The sequence below is a fragment of the Microcebus murinus genome, chromosome 2 (assembly GCF_040939455.1).
Source record: "Microcebus murinus isolate Inina chromosome 2, M.murinus_Inina_mat1.0, whole genome shotgun sequence".
NCBI classification, from domain to species: Eukaryota; Metazoa; Chordata; class Mammalia; order Primates; family Cheirogaleidae; genus Microcebus; species Microcebus murinus.
This window is the reverse complement of record NC_134105.1, coordinates 54,947,913-54,973,605: the sequence shown is the minus strand read 5'-3', so window position 1 is coordinate 54,973,605 and position 25,693 is coordinate 54,947,913. Positions and strand designations below refer to the sequence as shown.

General features: G+C 33.0%; 1 protein-coding gene across 4 annotated transcripts in view; it reads right to left on the bottom strand.

The window, feature by feature from the left end:
* LRRC7 (leucine rich repeat containing 7) overlaps positions 1-25,693 on the bottom strand; it is a 510,593-nt gene that overhangs the window by 110,166 nt on the left and 374,734 nt on the right. For all 4 annotated transcript variants that reach the window (XM_075999305.1, XM_075999314.1, XM_075999312.1 and 1 more), the window contains exons 14-20: positions 22,303-22,372; positions 19,949-20,048; positions 17,101-17,225; positions 14,615-14,863; positions 9,586-9,786; positions 1,728-1,839; positions 1,330-1,510 (exon numbers count right to left, since the gene is read on the bottom strand). In XM_075999305.1, the coding sequence (XP_075855420.1) occupies positions 1,330-1,510; positions 1,728-1,839; positions 9,586-9,786; positions 14,615-14,863; positions 17,101-17,225; positions 19,949-20,048; positions 22,303-22,372 (1,038 nt within the window). The remainder of the gene's footprint in view (positions 1-1,329; positions 1,511-1,727; positions 1,840-9,585; positions 9,787-14,614; positions 14,864-17,100; positions 17,226-19,948; positions 20,049-22,302; positions 22,373-25,693) is intronic.

The window sequence follows — 25,693 nt, the reverse complement described above, 5'->3', positions numbered from 1 at the left end:
AGAGATCTTTTTCTCTTCATGCCTAGAATAGTGCCTAGCACACAGTAGGCATTAAATACATATTTGCTGAAGGAATGAATGAATGACATACGTAGGTTTTCAGTAATGGCCCTGAAACCTGACTGATAATTATAATCATGTGATTCCTGGTACTTATCCCTGGGGATTCTGATTTTCCAAAATATTATTTGAGAGTACCTTTCCTACAAATGCTTGGTATATCTAATGAATCTAAATTGTCTTCAAATAACATTTACTTGAAGGCTAGGTCTTGAAAATACTAAATGACATTGTATACAGAGCACATTCAGGTATATTTCTCTAGAATGTAAGTTATATTATGACTTTAGGTTATTGGCATGTTTACACCACTGACCACAGTATTTCTAGCAGATGGTAATTTTTCTAAGTTTATTATAAACACACTAAAATTGAATGATATATACCTTTTGTTAATGATGGAAATACTTGTATGTGCTTCTGTTAATTTTAAAAAATGTACATTTAGAAAGTATTGTTTAAAAGTATCTAAATTAATCTCAGCTCATACAAAAATAATGAATTTATAAACTGAGAGAGTTAATATTTTTATCATGGGCATTGATGAATAGAAATAGTTATTCATGAATTACTAAAGATATGCCAATAGTGGCAATATTAGTAAAATATTAACTAAAGTTATTGATTACCTATAATTTGACAATTTTTATTTGCTTTTTGTAGTGTAAAAAAACCACAGCAATAAGTTACAAAAAATTAGAACTGGGTAAATACTATCTTATTGAGTCACTGTATTGTGCTCTGTGGTTTTTGTATTTTATCCATAATATTGGAATAATATAGAGTAGGAGGCATTTTGGAAAAATTAAGTACTTTTAAATACATTCTAACTTTTCTAGGTGGTGATAACATCCTAATGATGATGATGATAGCAATGATAATTTATTGAACATTTACTCTGTATCAGGCATATTAGTGCTTTCCTGGCATCTTTTTTGGATGGCAAAATTTCCACATGTTTCATCAAAAAGTGTTGGGCAAACACAATTTTTGATTTTTAAAAGTTGTTGTTCTATCATCTCATCCTGTTAATCTACCATGTCTCCCTCTGGAGACATGCAGGTCTCCAGACTGGCATCACCTGTAGGATGGATTCATCTGTACTTGAAAGTCCCGAGTGAACTACATTTGCTTACCTGCCTCTTCTGTCTTCTATGCCACTCATAGAATTGTGCCGAATACAATTCCAAAATTAAGAAGATTCCATTTTTTTAAAAAGTTGCTGAAAATAAGCATTTGGGAACAAAAAAGAGGGGATTCTAAACACACCTGTTACCCCACAAAGAATTATGTACTGCATCTTTAGCTGTTGTCTGCAAGGACCCCACTTTAACCCGGGTGTTAGAGGATCCTGAAGAGGCCTGGGAAGGCGAGTAGTCTGAGTAAGTGCCTGAGGAAACACTGTTATTCAGACAGTGAGTTTTGTCAACTTCAGACTCATCAGTTGATTCTGAAATTTAAAGGGCAAAAACATTACAAGGCTATGAACATTGACAATTACAGACACAGAAGAGCAAGTATGAAAAACAGATACCATACCGATTAATGTTAGAGATGTATGTTTGTAAAATATTTTTATAGACTATGGTGTATCATAATGTACAACTGGTGATTCATCATGCACATGCATTTGCGGCATATTTCCCACATCAGGGTCATAATGTTACCTTTTTTGTCCTTCCCTAGCAGAACAAGTTTGGGTGGATACAGAGGGGTCTCAGCTAATGAAGGGTGAAGTTCCCCAATCCTCATTTCATTAGCTGGATGAACAAAAGAATCCTGAGAGATATAATAATATAGGACAAGGAAAGTAAACATTTAAACAATGGTTAACCAAGATGGCAATATCTTTATTTGGCTCAGATTCAAAGATGTGGCTCTAGAATTTAATGCACTGTGGACCACTGGGAAAAATGAACCATATGCAACTCTGAGTTAAGCAAATATATTTTTTTTTTCCTAATTTAAGTGAGGCCACTTATTCATCAGATGATTTTTTTTTTTTTTTTGTATATTGCTCATATGCCTGACACTGTGCAAAGAACTGTGGAGGAGGTTCCAAAGAAAGACAAAATGTGGCCTGTGCCCTTTGGGAGTTTACAATTTAATTGGGAAGATGAGACATAACTCACTGTAATACCAGCCAATTATGATAAGCCATATATGAGTAGTATGATGCATACATATATATGATATATACACATGTAAGAATTTAAAGAGTGAACTCTCTAAGAGTTTTAAAAGGAAAGTATATCACTGACCAATTAGATTTTTTTTCTTTTGGCATTCCTAGCCACATTAATGCAATGATGGGTCCTATAAATCCTGCTCTTTCCCCACTCTCCCTCTTAATTTCTACTGTTTCCCAAGTAATCATCTCAGCAATTTCTCTAGTTCTAACATGCCTCTTCCTAAGGCTTCTAGTTTTCTCACGACCAATCTAGCCTGCTAAATCTTCATTCTATATCCATTCATTGAATGTAATGAGCAACACTGGTATAAAACTATAACTTCATGACTAATAAAAACATTAAAAAACCATGAGTTTTGATCTTCTATAATTCATATTATCATTTCCAGTAACCAGGTAGTGAGAGCATTAGGGAAGGCAATACCAAATTTTCACTTTCTTCTACATAAAAAAATGCCTTATCTATGCCTATAAGTAAGTAGTGATATAAATTTATGCATAGTAAGTACCTTTATGTCTTTGTCTTAAACTTTAGATTAATTTTAATTCAGAGAAGAATTTTCATTTATTTTTAAGTTTTTAGTATTTATTTTTTTTAGAGACAGTCTTGCTCTGTCACCAAGGCTGGGTTGTAGTGCAGCAATCATAGCTCACTGCAACCTTGAACTCCTGAACTCAAGCAATCCTCCCCCCTCAGCCTCCCAAGGTACACTAGGTTACAGGTATGAGCCACTGCACCTGGCCTTAGTTTTTAATTCCTTATTATCTTGTTAGTTTGGGACATTAATATGACACATTTAGAAATATTTTATTAAATCAGAGAAAATATATTTGAAGACAAAATATAAATTTAAAAAGTCTTGCCTTATAACTAATTGATTGATATAGTAAACAGACAGAAATTCTTACTACAAATTTAATATATTGCCAAGGACCCCCCCAGTGACAGGCTTAGGTCTTTGGGTATTGCAGAGAAACATGTTCCTTTCTTTAACTCTTAGCTTAAATTCTAACCTTGAGGATTATTTTGGTTAGATTTGTATGGAAATATTTGCCCGTGAAAAACCTGATACTTGTTAATTTTTTTAAAGAAATTTTAATAGAAGAAAATTGAAATATTATGTAGCTCTAGCCCAACTTTTTTGGTTTCTAGAGATGGGTTCTGAGACTGAGCTCAGGCCTAGGCTCACACAGATATTTAGACGAAGATCCATCACTGGAGCAGGATTTTCTTGGGTTCTATTCAAGTGATCTTCCTTTATATATATTATGCTGCCTCTTGGTCAGCTTAGCCGTGAGCACGCAAAGGACTTAAAATGAAATATCAGATTTGAAGAGGGATAGACAAGAGACAGGGATTGATGAAAATTCTGTAGCTGAAGAGGGAAATCTGTGTTTTCATGGATTTTGAAAATCATTTCAAAGGTTTAGCATAAGAAATGTACAATAAAGTTTTGAGGTGACAGAATAGAGAATAAAAACATTTACATACCTTTGGAGAAATTTCTAAGAAGATGTGAATTTGCAAAACAGTACCATGAAAGGCATAAAATGTGTTGACTTGTCAAAAAAAATTTCAGTTATAAGGTGTCATATTTCCATTCTATTTCTGTTTCTTTTTTTAATCATTTATTAATCAGGTTACCTTGGGCAACTCAGTGTACCTCTCTGGACCTTATTCAATTCATCATTAAAATAAAGGTAACAAATAATAGGAATTAGTGTTAATTCCTATTTAGTACTAATATTCTATGACTCTAAAGGTAATTTATTTGTTGAAATAATAATTTTAAAAGGAAATACTCTTATTACACCTAATTATAAGCATAGGACTTTTGTTTTATTTAAAAACAAAAATAAAATAGAAACACAAAAAAGCAAACCAAATAGTTGTACAAGTGCAGAATGTTAATATAGTCTAATTTTTCTCCCTTATTTCCTACATAGTCAGTATTCAAGTCATCTTATTTGCATTGATCAAATTTTCAAACTTGTATCCCAAAATTGTGACCGGAACTCTGCATGGTAGCTAGGGTATGACTCAGGTTCAAGTTTCTGATCCTGTTCAAGAATTTCTATTGTCAATCAAAAAGAGCCTTAGTGACCAGAAAGTGTATGATTACCAGCTTGCATTTCATCCCTAGAGTTCTGTGGCCCTCCACCTAAAGAGATGACACTACTGAAGCAAGAATGATGAATTTGCACTGATCCAGGTAGATTCTCTTATCTTTATGAGCAAAGTGATGATGATGATGATGACGACAATGATGATAATAGCCATCACTTAAGGAGCATCCATTGTGCTAAACACTTTATCTGTATTGTCCCTGTTAATTATTCCAAATATAACATCAGTTTTTATAATTATTATTTTAAAATAATTATTATAATTTTTGTTTTACAAATAATGAAATGGAGGCTCAGACAGGTAAAGTCATAATTCTAATTCACAAACTTAATAAGTGATAGAGCCTGGATTTGAACTGGGATCTGTCCTACTCAAAGATTTTCTCTGTGATACCGTGTACACCATATTGTCTATCCTAAGTAAAGCTCATTTCTCAAATGGGCTTCACAGAACAAAGTTAACTATCCAACAAAGTAAATTAGTCATTGACTTTGTCTCCATAAATTCTCTTATAGAGGCTCGAGGAATTGAGTTTCTGTTGGAAAAGTGGGTGAAATTTTGGGGACTACTTCTATGGGTGAAGGCAGTGGAAGTTACTGGTAGAGAATCAGATATGGTGGTGATCCCATTGTAAGCACATTGAACCATATTTCTTTCTGGTGCAGAGACAGAAGTGAAGGAGAAAGAAAAGGTAAAATTTTCTTCTATACCCCTCGGCCTTTCCACTGTTCAAATGACATCTTGGCTGCTGCTGCCAAAGAGAAAGGGAGCCTAAGGTAGAAGTTAAAGGAAAGGAAAAAAAGCTTATTTCTGAGCTTTTGAGAGTCCAGCCTAGTAATAAAGGCAATTTAAGGAAATTTTTAAGGGCAACTGACAATTCTCTATTACCAGGAGAAAGATATTGTCCCTCTATCGAGAAAGATAAGGCTGAGTCTCCTAACCAAAAGAAAAGTGTAGAACAGTTTTGAAAGTGGTGGTGGACATGGTGAATAGGTGTCCCTTTAGTGACCGCAGAAGGATTAAAGAAGAACGGGGCAGGAAGTGGCATATCATTCCCTTGAGGAAGGGGAGCAAATTATCATTTATTATTATCAATACATGATAATTTCCTCTGTGCCAAGAACTGTGCTTGGAGCTATTTATAAATACCTATTATTATCTGTTGTCATCTCCACAAAAACTTTGAAAGGGTGTTATTATCTTTTTTTTTTTTTTTTTAAGATAAAGAAGCCAAGGCTCAGAAAGGTTTTAGTGACTCAACTTGTCAAGGTCACATAATTGGTAATGAGGTAGAGCCAAGATTTCAATTCACGTCTGGTAGACTTAAAAGCCCTTTACCTTGGTTCCCAAACTGTGCTCTTAGGCACCCATGGGTGATGTTGCAATTCACAGGGACACTATGGGTTATAATAAATGTTCAAGGGAAACAAAGCAATATTTGACATCAGTCAGATACTGTGCAAATTGACAGCTTGAAGTAGCTCTCAGTTTCAACATTAGATTGAACATTGCTTTTGAAGACAATCTTGGCGAAGCTGGATTTTCGGTGGTTGCTGTGATCAAAAAGCAAGTGCCACTTGAAAATTAAGGCAAAACATAACTTAAAGCTGTGGTTTTTCACTATGATTCCTAGGTTTGAGAAGGTAAGTAGTGTCCAATAGGTGCATATATCTCATTAATATTTTGGTTTTGGTTATCTGGGAATGAAATAAAAATATTATTTTCTCTTTCAATTTACATGCATTGGTTTTTCAAATGACCACTAAGTAGGGCACAGATATTTAAGTTATTTGGGTCTAACTACTTAAATGGAACTACTAGGTATTTCTTTTGGTCTAGCGTCACTGTAACAAAATTACTGAGACAGTAAGGGCATTTGTATACCAGGAGTTTAGTCAGCACACAAGTGATAAAGTGTGGATAGGTAAGGCAGGCAATAATCAATTAATCATTAATTGAACAAAAAACTCAGAAATTGTCCTTGGCTTCAATCAATTTTTTTTAATTGGATGAAGAGACAGACATGTTACCAGAGTTATAATCCTAGACTCTTATCAATCATTCACTTATTCACAAATAAGTGCTCCTCCTCTTACTAGGTGCTGTGATAGACTCTGGGAACACAATGAAGGACAAGATAGAAATGGCTCCTGCCCCCACAGTCTGATGTCAATAAACAAAGTAATCAAGAATGTTTTTGTTATATTTTAGTGCAAATAAATAGGGTGATGTGACTAAGAAAGTCAGAGGGTGCGACTGATCATGGTGATAAGGGAAGACCTCCTTGAGATGACCTTCAAGCTGAAACTTGAAGGATGAGGAAGTGCTAGCCACAGAAAGAGAGCTGGGAAAAGGCAAACGCAAACTCCACAAGATATCATAAAGAAAAAAGGGAGAATAGGGGGTCCGCCATCTCTCCTTGTTCTGTTGTTCTTACAGCTCTCCAGCCCTGTTTTTTGTCTAGCTTAGCATATGTTAAAGCTCTTGTCATATGGCTGGCAAATAGAAAGAGAGATATAAATGTTGATTTACCTTTCCTTTCTCCCCTTACTCATTGCATTTGTAATCTAGTTACCTTGTTTTTTCTTTCTGTTTTCCACTTCTGGTCCTGCCTACCTCTGTTCTTAGTTTTTTTCTTGGTTGTCCTTATTTAATCACATAGATAAATATATCACGCAGTGTGTAATACCCTTTTCCACATTCTTGGCAGTGATAACTAAATAATAATGACTCAAAAATAGCATACAAGTACAAAATATATAACAAATGCTCAGTACATTGATCAGTTAGATGCTTTGTTATCTGTATCTATTAAATCTGACATTGAAGAAATGGAGTATGACTCTTAATTTGGCTGCAGTCAATTTGAGACAGAAGGATGATACAGAAAGCAACAGCTTCTCCATGCTCTAGGCTGGTTAAAAGTTAGGGAAGGAAGATCTAGAATCTCAATTTTAAGCAAAATATTGAAATTAGCAGTGAAATTTCTATTTAAAAGGAAAAGGCCAGTATAAGAAAAAAATTAAAAAGGGGGGTGGGAAAGTCACATAAATAAATTTAAACCTGAAAGTTGAACTTTAATCTTAGCCTTATTTAGTATGGCTACCTTAGTTAATTAAGAAGCTTAGATTTTGTGTAGTTAATAAGAAGTCACTGTAGTGTTTTTAAGGAGGGCAAGGATGTGATTAGATTTGCATTTTAGAAAGATCATTGACAAGGCAATGAAGAGGCTGGGGACAAGGTAAGCCAAGAAAGGCAGTTGGTAATGCAGGACAGAGTTGAGGACCTGAGGTGGGAGGGAGAGAGGGAGAGAGAGAGAGAGAGAGGGAGAGGGAAGGAGAGAAAAGGAGAGGGAGGGAGAGAGGGAGAGGGAGAGAGGGAGAGAGAGAGAAAACACTTAGGTAAAAATGTATGGGCTTTGGTAATTATTTGAAAGAGACAGGAAGTGGAGAGAGAGAAGGAAAGAAATCAGGATACCTTTCAAATTTCTAGCTTGAATGCAATGGTAGATAATGGTGCCAGCTGAGATCAAGATCAATAATACAGGAGCAGAAGCAAGTTTGGGGAGGAAACATTAAATTTAATTTTGGATATGTTAAGCTTGAAGTGCTTGTGGGACAATTTTAAGATTTATTTTCTTTACTGTAGGGTTATTATTACCCAATTCAAGACCAAAGCCATCTATCTTTTCCCTGCCTCACCTATCCCATCCCTGCATTAAGAAATCTTAGGATGTTCTTATTTTATATTATAGCAAAATTATCCAGTTTATAAGTTTTCATGACTGCATAGCTATTTTGATGTTAAACTGTGTGATACATGAGATTTGAATAAAAAGTATATAAGTGTGTATTTAATGTGTGCCTGCTAAATGTTGGTTTTCTTCCTTTTTATATTTTGAATATATTTGCAATATATGCAATATTTGCATATATTTGCAATATATTTTATGGTTTTGCAATATCTTAGAGGTAAAGAAAAGCCTGTTGTTTTGCTATAATATATGTGTAATATTTTGGAAAGGAGAAAGTACAATCATACTGATTTATAAGCAAAAAGCTAAAACAATGAAAATAAATACTTAAGAAAACATCTTCCTTAGAAATACAGCTGTATTTCCCTCTTTTGGGCAGGCTGGTTGCTCTGCTGGCAAATGTGCACACTGTCCTTGTTTTTGCTCAAGATATTCCCTTGGCCTGGAATGCCTTTCTCCTTTTTTCACTTTAAAAGAATCATTCAGTCTTTAATATGCAGTCTAACCTTAACTGAGAGTATTATATTCTCTATCACACAACCAACCATGAGATCATATTTTATATCTAATCACTTCATGTGTGTTATGTGTATCTGACTAGGCTTTAAATTAACTGGGGATTATGGACCCATTTTATATTTCTTTTCTCTCTCTCACAGTGTTTAGCACAGTGTTACATATATAGTTGGTATTTAATAAATGCAACAAATTGATGCTATGAAATGCAGATTTGTAAAAGAGTTTTGCCAGTCTATATTTTTGAGTAGTTATGGGAATTTCTAGATGTACTTATACCAGTTATGTCCTAATGAAGATAAAAAGATGATAACCAAATTAGCTGAAGAGTTGATGAGAGAGATAGTAGAGGTGGCATAAATGTAGTTGAATTCTTTTCAGACCACATAAATCAATAAGGATGAATTTCTAACTCATTCTAAAATATAGGGACTAAGCTTCACATGACTAGATTCCATAAACCTGAATTTCAAAGTTATCTTCCCTTTTTGTTGTTAACAGTGGTGTTTCCTATAAAGGTTGCAACCCAAACATAAAAACATTAAAAAAAATTGTGCTCTAAATGTGAGTAGGAATTTTATGAGATTTGCAGAATAAAAAATCTTTGGTTAGTCTTTTCTAATGACTGATACAATCAAAATTTGGGGTAGCCAAAATAACACTGCACTCCCTGGCTAGGCCTGGCTGGATGACAACTATTCATTCTGTGTGTATTGGAACTTTTGGGACTGTATTCATGATTTTAGGCCGAGGGCATCATTTATCTGTGATTTATTAAATGCAGTCCTCATAGTTAGAAAGAGTAGAGAGATCATTTATATTTTTGGAAAAAAATGCATTTATCAGGGAAGAGCTATTCAGTTAAAAAAAACCCATATTATTTAAAATTCCAAAAAATCCAAACCACACTGGCAATTACCAATAACCTTCAAATACCTCCACTGTAATCTCCTTTGGGGCCACCGGCCACTTGTGTTCATATTTTTCTTTCACAGTTTGCTCCGTGTTAGCAGTTGGGTTTGAATTCTCAATACGCACTCCATGGCTTGGCTTACCCACCAGATTTTGAACAGATTTTACCATATTCTTTAAATCCTCTGGGTAAGGAGTTGGATATCGTTTTAGGTTTATTTCAACCTAGAAGTTTATAAAAAGAAATTTACATAAAAATAACTTCAGCAAGCATGTTCACAAAACTCCCCCATTTCATGTGCAGTAGTATAACCAAATGCAATACAGTGAGTGTTGAGCCGGCTGAGAAAATGCTACAGAGTAGAACACATAGTGTTCTCACATTCGGCCTCACAGGACTTCTCCCTACTCCTTCCCACCTTTCTAGATTATAAACAACTTTTGGATTATAGCCTATCTTTAGACCTACCCTGTAGATGGTGGTCAAACACCTACGTGACTGGTAATCTCTGATAAATTTAATCATTTAATTTACTATCAGCTGCTTTCATACTTTAGACACTGTTCCCTTTCCTATCTTAATTATTTGTAAGTAATAATTTTGATGTTAAGAATATTTTCAGAGTACCAATGAAGGTGATGGGAGGAGACCCCAAGAGATTTACAAGTAGAGCTGTGTATTAAAAAATGCAGAGTTGAAAATATCTGCTGCCCAAGCAGACATTAACTTTATGTTACTTAGCATGTTACATCAAAAGATCGGATAGTTAATTCTTGTAAAAATCTAAGAAAAAAAAATGCTTCAGAGTGGTTTTTATACTTAGTTTTTACCCTAAGAAAATAACCTTCTTCTTGGGTAATATCTTACAATAAAGAGGAATAAAAAATTGAGACCATTTTTTAAAGATATTTTAGGCAAACATGTAAATTTTGGCTTTTATTTATTCAGCTATTTATTTCCATTCTTGAATTCATTTTGGGGGTACCAACCTGATTTTTGGGAATACATATTCATTACTTCTCTTAGCACTGAATTTAATGAGAGAAAATATGAGACATTCCATATAGAACATCCCACATCAGAGTGTTTATTATATCTAAAATAGAATAAATATGAGTTGTCCATGCTGATTCAAAGGGAGTGGAGAAAAAATAAGGGGCAGATTTAGTTGACCTGGCTTGTTCCAAAAATTGTGTCTTGTTGCATCTGAGTAGAACCAACTTTGCAAAATGGAATGGTTTATGTGATTGTGGTGAGTATGCGTCTGTGGAAAGTGTGTGTGGGGGAGGGGAGGTGGAGGAGAGAAGGTGGAAGAGAAGCTGAAGGAGGAAGAGGAAGAGTGGGAAAAGAGAACAGGAAAAAGAGGGAGGGGCACATACATACTCACCCCCGCACACCTATGTAACTCATGGAATGTAAGGAGCTATGATGGTGGTACAGATCTGAAGATTATGAATACAAATTCAAACACTTTTGCTCATCTGCAGTTTTAGCAAATCCACCAACTTTGTTATTTTTTCTAGTATATTTGTCTTCCTAGTGGCTCATCAAATACTGGGACTAGACTCTACTAGATGATTTTTAACATTCCTTTCAATACTAAAAGTATAAAATTATTTTTTCAATACATATTTGGAAAATAGATGAAAAGCCAGATAATTTTGTTAAGGTAAATATTGCCTAACTGTAGTTTAATCTCAAATAAGCACGAAATTGGTAACATATAGAAATAAAGCTATAAAAATATAACCCAAGACAAAGTTAGATTTGATACAAAAAAACTGTAAGTTATTAGAGTAGAATATAAATACATCCTAGAGTACTTAAGTTTATAATGCATTCTTAACTAAATATAAAAAGAATGAAATCCATGCTTGACAAATTTCATTGGGATTCATCATTCTTGGATCATCTGTTTAAATTGGTATTAGAAATGTTAAACACAAATTAAGTCTAATTTTTAAATTATGTTGTTGTACTTGTTCAAAAAAACTACATTTTTTAGAAAGTAAATGGTAGAATGGTTATAACTATCATCCCAATTAAGAACATATTTTGATTTTTAATAACCAGTGGTATATGAATGAAAAATAAGTGCAAATAGCATTAAATTAAAATTTTATGTAACTTAAAAAATCCTCAACACTAAAATTATACTTATAAATTGAATGGAAGGCAAAAATATGTGTTATTCCTTAATTGAGTTAAATATTTAATTGAATAATGTAATCTACTTTTGTAGATGCTATGTCCCATTTGACACAATTAGATAATTATTTACTTATGGCCATGGTACCAATATTTTCTGGTTATTTTAAAAAGAAGTAAATGTGATATTTCAGTTACATTACCAGAATATGTTTGAATATTTTATTTCTGTGACAATATTTAAATCTAGAAACAGATTTAAGATGCAGTTAAAGAAGCTTAAGTTATACACCTCTTCTAAAGTCTTGTGAGAGGTTTATTAAGGTATTACATGGCATTTCATATTCCTTTCCAAAAAAGTCCCCTCCCTGAATTGTGGAAGCTTCAGGTCTCATAAAGCTTAGATTTGTTTCACTTAGGAAATAAGTTTCTTGCTTCCTGCTTACTAGTCTACTAGTAAAACTTACTGGACTTGGAGTCAGAAGATTTAAATTTAAGCCACAAGTGTACTTCCAACTAGCTACCAGCCACTAATCCTTCTGTCATTTCTATTCATATAATATGGTAATGATGTCTTTCCCATGTACTTGGGTTAATCTAGAGCTAAAATGAGAAAAATATGAAGGTTGTTCCTTTGAAAATTTATAAGTACTATGCAGAGCTTAGGTACTATTTCTAATATCAGGTTTTACTTATATATTTTTAAAGTCTAGATTCCTTAGGTAATCCAGATTACTGTGTATGCGTCTAGCCATAGTACCTGTAACTTGTCTGTAGCTTTTTTTCAGATTGTATACAGTGACATAAGTTATCATTTATTCAGTATCTACCATGTGCCAGGTACCATGCTCAATATTTTATAGGGATATTTAATGTATTATTAATTATTTATATAATAAACAAAAATAGATATTTTATTTATATAATAAACAAAAATAGGTACTATGGACTTAAATATAAATTCATATTTATATACTAAATGATAAATGATTAATAAATTATTGTAGAATTTATCATTAATTTATAACTAAATCTCATTTAAATTTCACAACCCATTGCAACAGCTGTTCCCACTTTACAGAAAGAAAATTGGGGCCCAGACAGTGTCACTTGCCTAAGGTCATACAGCTAATAGGTGCAATGCCTAGATTCAAACTTAATGTCTCTTTTGACTTTAAGGCTTATGTTACACAAGTGTTACTTATCTCAGAGATATTCCTTGGCATGGGTGCAGCACATGTTTGTATAATATTTGAGGAGAAATACTATAGTTTAAAATATGAATTTTATTGAATTAAATAACAAAATAATTTCAATTTTTTAAAAATAAAGCTAAGTAATGCAATATTTTATAATTTCTTTTAAAATTCTGTTTGTAAGCTCTATACAAGCATATTTTATGTCCTTTTACAGATTATTTTGCTTTCCTACTTTTCAAGTCATGTATGCACTGCATCAGAAATGAATAAATATGATCATAAACCCAGTTATACTAATAGCTCAGTAATACCCAAATACAAAAGCAGTTTCTTTATATTTCTAAATATATAGGCTATAAATAGTCCCTTATTTTTACTGGGATTAAAAAAGATATAAAATCATTTATTATAAACATAGGTGGGAAAATCCATCAATTATATTCTTGCAAAGGTATTATGTTTATCACTCACTATAAAGTATTTGCTCATTTCACATATACATTTTATTAAAATGCAATATTTTTACTGAAATATTCTTTTAATTTTGGAAAACAAATGTTTCTCAACATTCTGTGTATCTCAGATCTAAATACAGTGCAGTAAATGCAAATAGCAGCTGTAAGATATTAGAGACCCCCAAAAACTTAGCAATGAAGAAAGAATTAATGATAATAGCTCGGGCATTCAGAAATGATATCTTGAATTCATACAGAACTATGTTTTTCATATAATATATTATATTCATATAATATATTATATTTCATATCATGATCAAATTCTAATTTGATTTGATTATAAATTCCAGTAAGAGAAATAATACTTAGTGCTTTGATCATTGATTGTTAATTATCTCATTCTAGGAATTAATTGGAATGGTTTACCAAAAAGGAAACTTATAGCAGATTCAGTTAGAAAAATGCATTCTCATCTTGCCTTATATTGCAGAAGGAATATAAGACACTGAATTAGAATATAGTCCATTACATGTGGGTAGGAAAGTTTACAAAAAATGTAGTGTTCTTTCATGTTCCATTAAGACATGATTCCTCCTTCCCCCTTTTCCTCTTATGAGACCTAATCCACTGAGATAAAGAAACCCTATTTGCTACAACTCTCAGCCCAATCTTCTCTTACAGGAATTCATTTATCTGTGGTCTTCAAATTAAAGGAAATTGATGCTGTTCAGCATATGTCTATCTTTGCGCTCAAAGTCCACTTTCAGCAAATCTCAATTTAAATCTCATGCTATTTCAAGAATTAAGTTTTGGCTATTTAATCTCTTCTAGAATTGACATTATAAAAAATGTGCATATGTGTGGAGGGGACAATTTAGATTGTATCAATAGTGTTGTCAAAATTCTGCCCGACTATTGGTATTCTCACACTTTAAAGAAAAAAATCTTTCAAAATACAAAAAAAAAAATGCAAATAAAAATGAAACACCCAACTCAAAACCAAAACCATGCCAGCTATCCCACCAATAGGCACCTCACAGTGATGTTCCCTCCCCTATGAATCAGTCCTCCCCACCCCATTGCCAATGTCAATCAACAAAAAATTAAATCGGGATCAAACACTGGCAATTTGAAGGCTCCTGTGTGATCAACATTTCTTCCCCAAATCATGCAGAACATACCCCATAAACCATTGTTCCAAGGTTGCCTGTACAAGGGGGGATTCTCCTACCTCAAACACCTAGGCCTACCTGTCTGCCACTTAGAGAGGGAAGAGTGGTGGATTGTGCTGCAACTGGCAATGGAGTACACATGCTCCTTTCCTGCTGGAGGCCAGTTATACAACCCCATGCCAGCTGTGGGTCATTCTGGGGGACGGGCATATCTTGGATCTGCTGATCACACCTGGCCCATGGTGTGCAGCAATCGCCAGACAGTCTGGCAGGTTGGAGAGTAATCCCACGCTGGCCCCTTTCCCAGGGGGCTTGGCAGGAGAGATCCTGTGGGAGAAGGAATCTCCATTTTCTGGGAGAAAGAGGAGCACTGTAGCAATACTTTCACTTTATCGTTTTTCTACTCTCGATTTTTTTTTTTATTTCACTCTGGGTAATACATTTAAAACAACCATGATAAAATTAGTTTTAAGTCCATGTAAGAAACCAGTATCAATATCATATGAAAGTGTCACAATTTCTCCACACAATGCCGCATTCATACTACACTATACACACTACAAGTAGGGCATTATACTCTAGTCCATTTGAAAGTTGATAGCATACGTCAATGGTTCCTTTTTAGATTTCATGTAAATTAAAGGTAAAATGGTGCTAAACTGAATGTACATGTAATGAACCAGAAAAGTATGATTAATTTAGTGTAAGATTACAATATATTCCATTCATCATATATCCATGATGATTTATTTAGAAGTTTGTTTGTGCTCTAATTTGTCCAATAGCCAACGGCATTGGAAATATTCAAATTAGTCAAAGTAGTTTGAGATTTTGGAAACACAAGTTGTTTTAGAAATATATAAAAAAACCAAATGTAAATAAACATAAAGAAAAAAAACTCTAAAGTATAATGAACCTACTCTGATTATAAACAAACCTGATCTTATCACACACAAACAGGGCTTCTAAATAACAGTTTGCATTTACTATATTTTATGTTTCCATTGACACATATACCAGAATATATTAAATGCACTCTTTTCTTCTTGGATTTTTTGAATATAAATTTTCAGGAAGAAGCATGCAGTTTTTGACAATCCAGTGAGATATAAAAATCAATAAGAGGTCTAGCATAGAATGCATCATCCACTGGTTCTGTATTTAACATATGAAATCCTTAAAAGAGGAACTGAAATGTTCTAATGGTTTGGGTTTTTTTGCTTTTAGTTTAGCATTATTTTTTCAAGGAATTCATAAGTTAAAAAAATGTCTATTTGGTTGTTAGATGTCACTAACCAACCATCCAGAAACATTTTTTACAAACCCAAATCTTTAACAAAAATTTTAATTTGCATTTGGGAATCCATTCTGGGTTCTCCATAACGATATAGGTAGGTCTTGTCAATAGAGCTCAATTATCTTGCCTAATTCTAGTAAGGTTTTATAGTGTACTGGCTTAAGTTTAGAAAATGTGGAAAGGAGAGGACAGAGAAGAACACATCACACAATCTAGATTTATTAATAGGATGTAAATATAATCATTTAGGTAATTAGTCACTAAGAGTGAGAGCTGTTAGTATCCATGGTGGAAAAAGTACACAGATAAAATTATAAAAAATAAATGAGAGATTCAAGATGTTGCCATGATAACATGAAACACAGATTTAAAAATTTAGTCTGTTTCTTGACTTAAACTAGTCAGAATAAAGATTTTTCAAATATGATTAGACATTCTCACTTATAAGTAGAAGCTAAACCATGGTTATGCATGGCCATGCAGAGTGGAATAACAGACATTGGAGACTCCAACAGGTGGGAGGCTGGGAAGGCAGATGAGGGATGAAAAATCACCTATAGGGTATAGTATACACTGGGCAGTAGGTCCTATAAAGCCCAGACTTCACCACTGGACAATATATCCATGTAACAAAACTGTACTTGTACCCCCCTAAAGCTATAAAAATAAAATAAAAATATGCTGTGAGGTAAAAAATATTTAAGGTGTTTTCCCTAAGGAACATCACCTGCCATTATGCACTCATCTTCTTTAAAAATGTGTCCTTACATTTAAGGAAACTCATAAATTCTCCTCAAATATCCCAGGGACACAGAACCTTTCAGCGATTTTAACGTCAATGTAACATATTAATCAATAGACTCTTCCATAAATGTGTATTTTGGACTTATACAGTCTGCATGATGCCTTGCTCAGTGATTAAAAGACACCCATTGCAGTGTGTCAAAGATGGAATAAGGTGCTTAGGTGAAGTCCATCACCCAGATTTTTTTTTACTTTCAGCTTGAATCTCTCTCATTCTGTAGGATGGGGTGGCATATCAAATTTGCTCATTCAGATTTGGGACATTAGTCTCATTCCGAAGCACACCAATGCTTCTACAACTATCAGACTGCTGTAATGAAAGGTACCACTATGAGACTGGAAGATGTATTTGACTTTCTAGCAGAGGTCACTTAACTTGTTCCCAAATTTATTTGAATAATAATAATGGACAAACAAAAATAATATGGAGAAGAAAGAAGAAACAAAAACTAAAAAGGTTCACCTTAACTTTCCCAGCATTTTCATCATCTTCTTTTTTGTCTTCAAATTCAAAGGCAACAGTCATGCGTTGTTGTCTCTGCTCTTCCCACAGTGTAGGATTAAAACTGTCACTGTCTGACTGGAAATCTATAGTTAAATTCCAAAAATATTATTTATTTTTTTAACATAGAGTGTTACTATTAGAACTTAATACACTATGCAAAAAATGATGATAGATACTAAGAAAAAGAAAGACAGACACAAAGAACAAGAAAGGAAGGCAGAAACAAGGAAAGAAAGAAAGAGGAAAGAAGGAATAAAATTCTCTTGGTATTTAATACATTGCCTTTTGACATCTTAACTCAAATTCAGCTTTTCTAAGTACACATTAATTACATATTGGGATTGGGAAATTTTCTAGTGTAGGGAATGGGTTCTCCATAGGTTAACAATAATAATAGAGAGAGATGGACTATGTACTTTAAAGCATTATCTCTTTGAAACCTCATAATAGCATAATGGTACTATTAATATCATGCTTATTTTATTAATGAGCAAAGCATAACTGAGTTTTAAGAGACTTGCTCAAAGTTATGTAGCTTCTCTGTGGCTAATGCAGAATTCTGTTCCATGTCTGAATAGGGGCTATATTTGTAACCACAAAACCCTTTCAATATTTCTTTTCTTTTTTCTTTTTCTCTCTTTTTAGACAGGGTCTCACTCTGTTGCCCTGGTTCTGTTGCACCAGCTAGAGTGCAATGGCATCATCATAGCTCACTGCAACCTCAAACTCTTGGTCTCAAGCAATCCTTCTGCCTCAGCCTCTTGAGTAGCTGGGACTACACCTGCATGATACTACTCCTGGCTCATTTTAATATTTTTTGTAGAAATGAGGTCTTACTCTTGTTCAGGCTGGTCTCAAATTCCTGACATCAAGTGATCTTCCCACTCAGCCTCCCAAAGTGCTAAGATTACAGTCATGATTCCCTCCCTCCCTCCCTCCCTCCCTCCCTCCCTCCCTCCCTTCCTTCCTTCCTTCCTTCCTTTCTTCCTTCCTTCCTCCCTCTTCTTTTTTCCTTTTTCTTTCCTTCTAGATGGAGTCTTGCTTTATTGCGCAGGCTGGAATGCAATGGCATAATCATAGCTCATTGCATAACATTGATTTTTCAGCAAACTGTCTAAGATTGCAACTTTTTGGGGTATGTGTGGGGGAGGCAGTGAAGGAGAGAAGCTTTATTTTTATGGTAGAGAATGAGGAAAATTTAGTCTTTAACATTAAGGTTTCAATTAGTTTAAATGTATCTCAAATTAACAGGGAAAATGTCTTATAAATCCTTAATTTACATGAAAATGTTGGCTAATGATAATATCTTCTTTGCACTATTATTGCAAAGATCACTTTAAAATGCAGTAAAAGTACTTAGTTTGGGCTAAATTCTTCAACAAAGGAGGGCTTTATCATATATTTCTTTGTTTGTTGAAAGGATTCTGAAAATTTATTACACTCCTGAGTGAAAAACCAAAGGGTGACTTGCTTGAAGTTCAAGAAAACTTTTCAATTACCAACTTTTCTTTACTCAAAAAAAAAAAAATACTCCACCTAGGCTATTCCTTAACATCCTACCTGACCTAACTAAACCTACCTCACACCCTGGGACAAATTACGGATTTAATCTGTGAGTTTAAATCTGAGAAATGATCAGTGAATATGAAACACTTTTCATTTTTCCTCACATCCGTGTAAAATTAAATATTTTGATAATCTAGGGCTACTAAAATGAAAATATAAGTAAAACTACATGAATAAAACCTAATCTTTACTTAAGACTTTTCTAATATGATATGTAAACGTGGTGGTTTTTCTTTCATAAATTCAAGAGATTAACAATAAAGTTAAGGTCTGAAAAATACATATCAAAATAATTTTTCCTTTTTCTACTTTTATAAGTGAAAATTTGAAAAAAATATTCTAAAATGACTCTAAATGGTTCACTTACATTTGGAATTCAAAGACTAAAGCCATTTACTGTAATTATCTTTGAAAATAAAAAACACGTAAGAAAATGGTTTCTTTTACAAGTTGTTCTCATTCAAGCAAATGGGGCAGATTTTATCTATGGCTGGATGAAAGTGGATTTACTCTTCCAAGAATTACTGTTACTCTACAACTGCAGAAAATGTCCATGTCGACCAGTGCTGGCTTGAACTAAGGAGCCTTTTCTAAGTTTCAAATATTAATAGTAAAGGGAAATCTTCTTTTAAAATTTTTATGAATAATGTGATCTTGGGATAGAAGATTTAATTATTCAAAAAGGTTTTAGTTTTTTTTTTTTAATATTCCAATAATAGTTTCTGAAATAGTTTAGGGAAACTCAACTTGAAAAAAAAAGACTGGTCATTATTGCAAGTCATCTTTTTATAGTTGACTCGGAACATGAGTCAAATATAATTTGAGTCCTGAAGTCATTGGACTAAATGTTTAAATTATGTTCATGCAATAAGTGAATACAGAAAATAAAGCAGCTTATTGAATCTTCCTTGGATCTAACTGCAGTTTCAGTTAGCTGGGTCCCACATGTGGTTAACTAGTCATGTGTCTTGCAATCCACAACGAGGAGTTGCTCCTAAAGGGCAACATTATTTTCGTGTGAAATACAAAGAGGAAGAGTTTTGTTTTCGAATCTTACTTGAAATAATATGGCATAGAAAATAAGACTTAGAGTAAATTTCCAAATGATATTTGTGTATTGTGTAATTATTTTTACAGGCTTGCCCATGAGCTAGTACTCCTGGCCAGAGATCAGAATAAAATTAGTGTTTTCTATCCATAATCATTAGGAGTAGAGAAGCAATTTCTTCTGACAATTTACCTTCATCACCACGAGGTTGCTGAGGAAACATGTAGTTAGTCAATACTCTTTGCTTTGTTTCTGGATGGGCTTCAGTTTGTAAAGGGATAAGGGCTTTGGACTGGAAGCAAAGAATAGATAAATTAGATTAATAAAATTGCAAATATGGAGAATATTTATTTTATATAAGATAACAGTCAATAGACTGGCCTCATACAGATGAATGAACAATTGAAAGAAAAGTGAAAAAAAAAGAAATAAATAAAAGTATAACATGAAATAAGACTATTGCTGAGGAATATTTTCAAATTTTAAGATATAATGAAGTTTTTTTCTTCTTCAGTATACTCTTCTACAAAACTTACCAAAACCTATTCAACTGAGCAATGTCAGTTTTAATCCTGAAGAGACCAAAATGTGTTAAATTATTTCAACTAAGTGAGCTTTTGATATGGTGCTATGTGCCTATTCATTTTCATGGACTGTTGCCCTAAAAAGACAAATGGAATTCACTATTAAATTCATGCTACATAAGATCATCCATGAATTTAATTAGGTTAAAAAAACATTCATTTATTTCTAACATATATATATATATATATATATATATATATATATATATATTATTTTATTTTGTTTTTTGAGACAGGTCTCACTCTGTTGTCTGGGCTAGAGTGCAGTGGCATCATCACAGCTTACTATAATCTCAAACTCCCAGGCTCAAGCCATTCTCCTGCCTCAGCCTTCCAAGAAGCTGGGACTATAGGTGTGTGGCAGCATGCTCAGCTGTTTTGTATTTTTTGTAGAGACAGGGTTTTGCTATGGTGCTCAGGCTGATTCTGATCTTGGCCTCAAGTGATACTCCTGCCTCAGCCTACCAAAGTGCTGGAATTACAGGTGTGAGCCACTGTACTCAGCCTTCTCAGAGATATTTTTATAATCAAAGATAGGATCCATATTACAGGTAAGCAACTGTACTTATATCTGATGTGTCACAATATATTTACTTATGGTCATATTTCATTCTCTTTTATCAATTTGATTTCAGAAATACTATTTTTGAAAGTTTTTTTTAGAACTCTGATATTATATGCCAGAAATATATTGGAAATGATCATATTATTTAATATACTAAAATATGCTTATTTCATGACATTTATTAGTAAGAGTAAAGTACAAAGGGGATTTGGGATACCAGTTTGTCTCATGAAACTCAGTCAGAAACACATTAAATTAGTGTTCCAAACAAAAGTTAAATGATGCAGTCACTGTTCTGTTCATTCTCCCACAAGAATAATAAATCATGATATTAGGGAGTGTTTTTTCATAATGCAAGACTGTAGAATAGACTGTTCCATTAGCACAGTTCACATTAATTCCAGAAATGCTTTATTTATAACGATATATTAATGCCTTAAAAAAATCTATAGTTTATTGATAAGATTTGAATTTGAATGAAAATCTAATTTTTTACTGGGTAGATGGAAGCAAAGGCTCTAATGACTGCAGGCACCCAAACATTATTCTTACATTTTATATTTTGTAGAGGTTATTTTTAATTTTTCACAAAAGTAGCCCAATAGCTAGAAGTATAAACAATTCATTTAATGATAATGCTACCTTTATGCTTAGAAAATAATGATAAACTGAATTCAAGATGGATTGTTTTCATTTGGCCATTCTTATTTTGGAATAGGTGCTTCAAAATTTTAGGATCACATGAAAAAAGAATACCAAAATTGTCTATCATCAGTTCTTCTGGTGGCAAGTCAGATGTCTTCAATTGCTTCTTGTTATTTTCTACTTAATAAAAGTATTCATTAACACTCAATGGCTAATTCAGTGATAGTCTATTTTCCAGAGTATAAACAATAATATCAAAAACCATTTCACAGAAAATACTAGTAGTTGCCAAAAGATACCTGCAAATTTCTAGAATAAAACTTTTGAATTAAGTTGACTATAATTAAAAGCATGAGAAGAAAAAGGAACAGAGGATAATTCCCTCTTGTGGGGATTTTGGCAATGGTTTCTTTCTCTTTACCTTCAGAGATATAATTAAATTACTTCCTCTAAGGTCATATGTGTACCACCTAGAGCTAAAAGGCTATTAAATGATCATTTTGTGTATTAGACCTCTGAGAGTGAAATAGATATTAAATAGAAGTATTTAAGGAAGATAGGGATTATAGTACTGTTTTGTCTACAGCAATGTCTGAATTGCTATCTCTATAAAAATCTCTCCTCTAAAGAATAAAGAACCTATGTTTTGTAGTGATTGTCAAAGTTATCTATTAGGAATAAGTTAGTAATTCAAAGTTTCAATTACAGTTCACCTTAATAAACAAAGCAAATCAGGTAATAAAAATTTTTACCTGATTGTCAGAAAGCCATAAAGCTGCAAGCTCTTTAAGTTTGGTAAATGAGAATGGTAAATTCTTCAATCTGCAAAAAGAAGAAAATTCTGATAGCATGGGTAAAGATGGATAAAGTTCATTTCTAAGAAGAATTACTTAAAATACTATAAGTTGTTGATTTCATTCTTCCCTCCAATCCTTTCTCCATGTAGCAGCCTGAACAATGTTTTAAAAATGAAAACCTTCTATTTGCAACCCTTCAAATACTTCCCATTGTATCTGGATAAAACTAAAAGATTATTATCATGCATTGTCAAAGCTTAAAAGATCTGGCCCCTAAAAACTCCAGAAGTTTCTTCTGAAACTCTTTTCCTGACTCATCAGCATCACTGGCTCTCTGTCAGCCTCCCCTTTTCTCTGGGATACCTTTTCTCCCATACTTCACTTTACTTCACTTGACTAAACCCCACATATCCTTTCATTCTCAGCTTATAAGCCATTTTTGCAAAAAGGCTTTCCTTGATTTCTTATTTAAATTACTTTCCTCAGTCTAGTGTCAAAGCACCTTGTATTTGCCTTCCTGGGATATACTGCAGTTTTTAATGATATATTTATTTTTGTGATTATTTTCTTAGTCTGGAGGACTCCATGGGGCAAGGGACCATGTCTGTCTTAATACTAAAGGAATATACAGATCCCAATGTTAGGTTGCCCTTCGGAAAGTGTGCTCTTTTGTTCTTTCACCTTTTGTATATTGTGTAGTAAGTGTTGAAAGAGGAAATCCTTAGAAACAGCCCTTTCAAGATATGTGAAGTTTGACATCAGTGTTGGTATTCAATCCAAATTATGTATTTAGCTTTGGCTTCAGCCTTTCGAAGTCCAGCTTGCTAAATGCCTACTTTAACATATTATCTGAATCCCTGAAATTGTGCATGATCAACAAATTGTTGCTCACATAAGTTACTATTACAGTTTATCAGCAAAGTGAGTAGTGCAAATGAGGCATGCTGATGAGATTTATTGCTAACTTCTGGATGTTTACTTTTGAATATAGATTAACATTTTAGATATAATTTGGAATAAAAATGTCAAGTCTTAATATGTTGGAATTCTATTAACCAACTGAGGAATAAATTTATTTGATAATGGAATAAAATTACCATATTTAATAAGTATTGTGGAAGCAGTTAATTTAAATGCAAAAACAGTCAAACACTCAAATAATTTAATAAATATGAAAAGAGATTGACAGCCAATACAAAAAGATTGAGTGTTCATTCATTAGATAACTTTAGGATGAATATAATTACCTTTCTGTGCTAAATGATATTTGTGAAACATAAATAAGAATACAAAGAATAACAGATATTAAATTATATCACAATTTTTATAGAATTATTTGTTATACTGTCATTCATAACTTTAAGCCAAATAACCCCAAAAAGTCATTTCTAATTTGAAATTCACTTAAGCCAGAAATTATGAAGTAAGGTCTTATTGGGGGAATTTTTCACATCATATGGGAACAAATTAAAAGCAAAATGTTAATTCTGCTGCATTAAAATTACATGAAGGGAAAACTCTCCAGAGTCATGTACAACAATGTCCATGATGTCATTATCAATCCATTCACGATGGTAGAATATGAAGAAAGAAACTGCTAGCGAAGAATAAGTTTCCCTCATTTTTTCTTGCTCTTCCATGGGAAGTGAGCCTCTATTTAGTATCACAAGTGTGAATACAGTGGCCACAGGAGCAGTCTTGCAGCTGGCAGGGCACGGGAATCATTGTTCCTAAGTATAATGTCAAACTTTAAAAATCTATCACATTTTAAATATGAAATTTTTATAATCATTACTTTTGGATAACATTTCTTATTTAATCTTTTCTCCAAGCAGTTCATTCTCTGAGGGTAATATTTAATTTTGGTCTCAGCTTTAGCGGAATATTGACTTTTACCTCTGGTTGATTCACTGATTGATTCGTTAATCTAAAAATATTAATTTGGCTCCATAGCACGTTCCAGTCATTCTACTAGGACAAAACTTAAGCTTGTATTTCTGGTCTGATGAAGTATTTTAAACCTCTGATATTGTGAGCTTCTCAATGTCTTATTCTTACATTTTGCCCTAGGACCTAACAGCGTGTCTGGCCCATGGAAGGTACTCACATCTGCTGTATTTGTTGAATAAGTAATTCCAAAATATTAATAGAACTTCTAATTATGGGTCATTTATGATATTTGATAAATACGTTTTCTATATAATTGTGCATTTTATTAATGAATAAAATTAAAGCAGACCAAGAATTTAGGAAAGACTTCTGTAGCTCGTTGTAAAAACCCTTTCCCAAGTTAACAGTTTCATTGGAGACTTGTAATTGAATCCGATAGGAATCCACTTTTCTACATCTCCATGACCATATTTCCTAGTATTATTTATAAAAATATAATTAGTGACTAACAAAAATGTCTTGATGAAAGTCAGAAACAACATTCAATGGTTTTCCCTCATTTTCAGTCTGTTCACCCAGTCAGAAGAGGAAACAAGGTTGGTTTGACAAGACTTACTCTCAGTGCGTAAAGATTCGGTGCTTCCTTATCATCCCAATTTTATAAATAAAATTTTAAACCTTTTAAAAACGTTTTATTCTCTTATGTGGAAATATTATTAACTACTAAGTGAATAGTTTTGTAATTCACATTTTTTTCTTAAATAAACTAAGAAACAGGTAAGAACTTCCATGTTTATCCTGAAACTTCCAGAATCTGAGCATCTTATGGTTCCATAAAAGCTCATCTTTCACTGTTTCATTGTAGGGTCTCTTGTTCCTCATATTATCACTTGTCTGACTGAAACTTATTGAAAACAGACTTCATGCATTGTATTCTGTAATTACTTTATCTACTTAGCAGTTATCTCTAGTCAATTATTTTTATTCTTTTTTGAGAATAATTAACTTTTAAAAAGAATACCGAAGCAAAGATGAATTCAAAAGTTTCATTTTTCTTTTTACTCATGTACCAGTATGACACCTTTATTAGAAGAAGAGTACTTATCCTTTCTTTGCTCTTACTTCTGTGAACATGACTGAATAGTCATTTGGCTGTCCTTGACATAATGTTCAGACTTTATGAAGTTTGAGCATTAACTTACTAGCAATATTCTCACCAGTACTCTGGAGGAGTTGAAAATGCACACATTGCCCAGTTAATTTGTTGGAGATAGAAATGTAAACATGAAAACAAATATGTATGCATACATACAAACATATTTTCATTAATATATTTAATATATTTTTATTATAATTATTTTCCATGTCCTCATATTATTATCCTTTCTGCATATGAGAGAGTTTGGGGATGTAAATTTGAGTGATTTATATTTATATAATTTTAATATATAACATA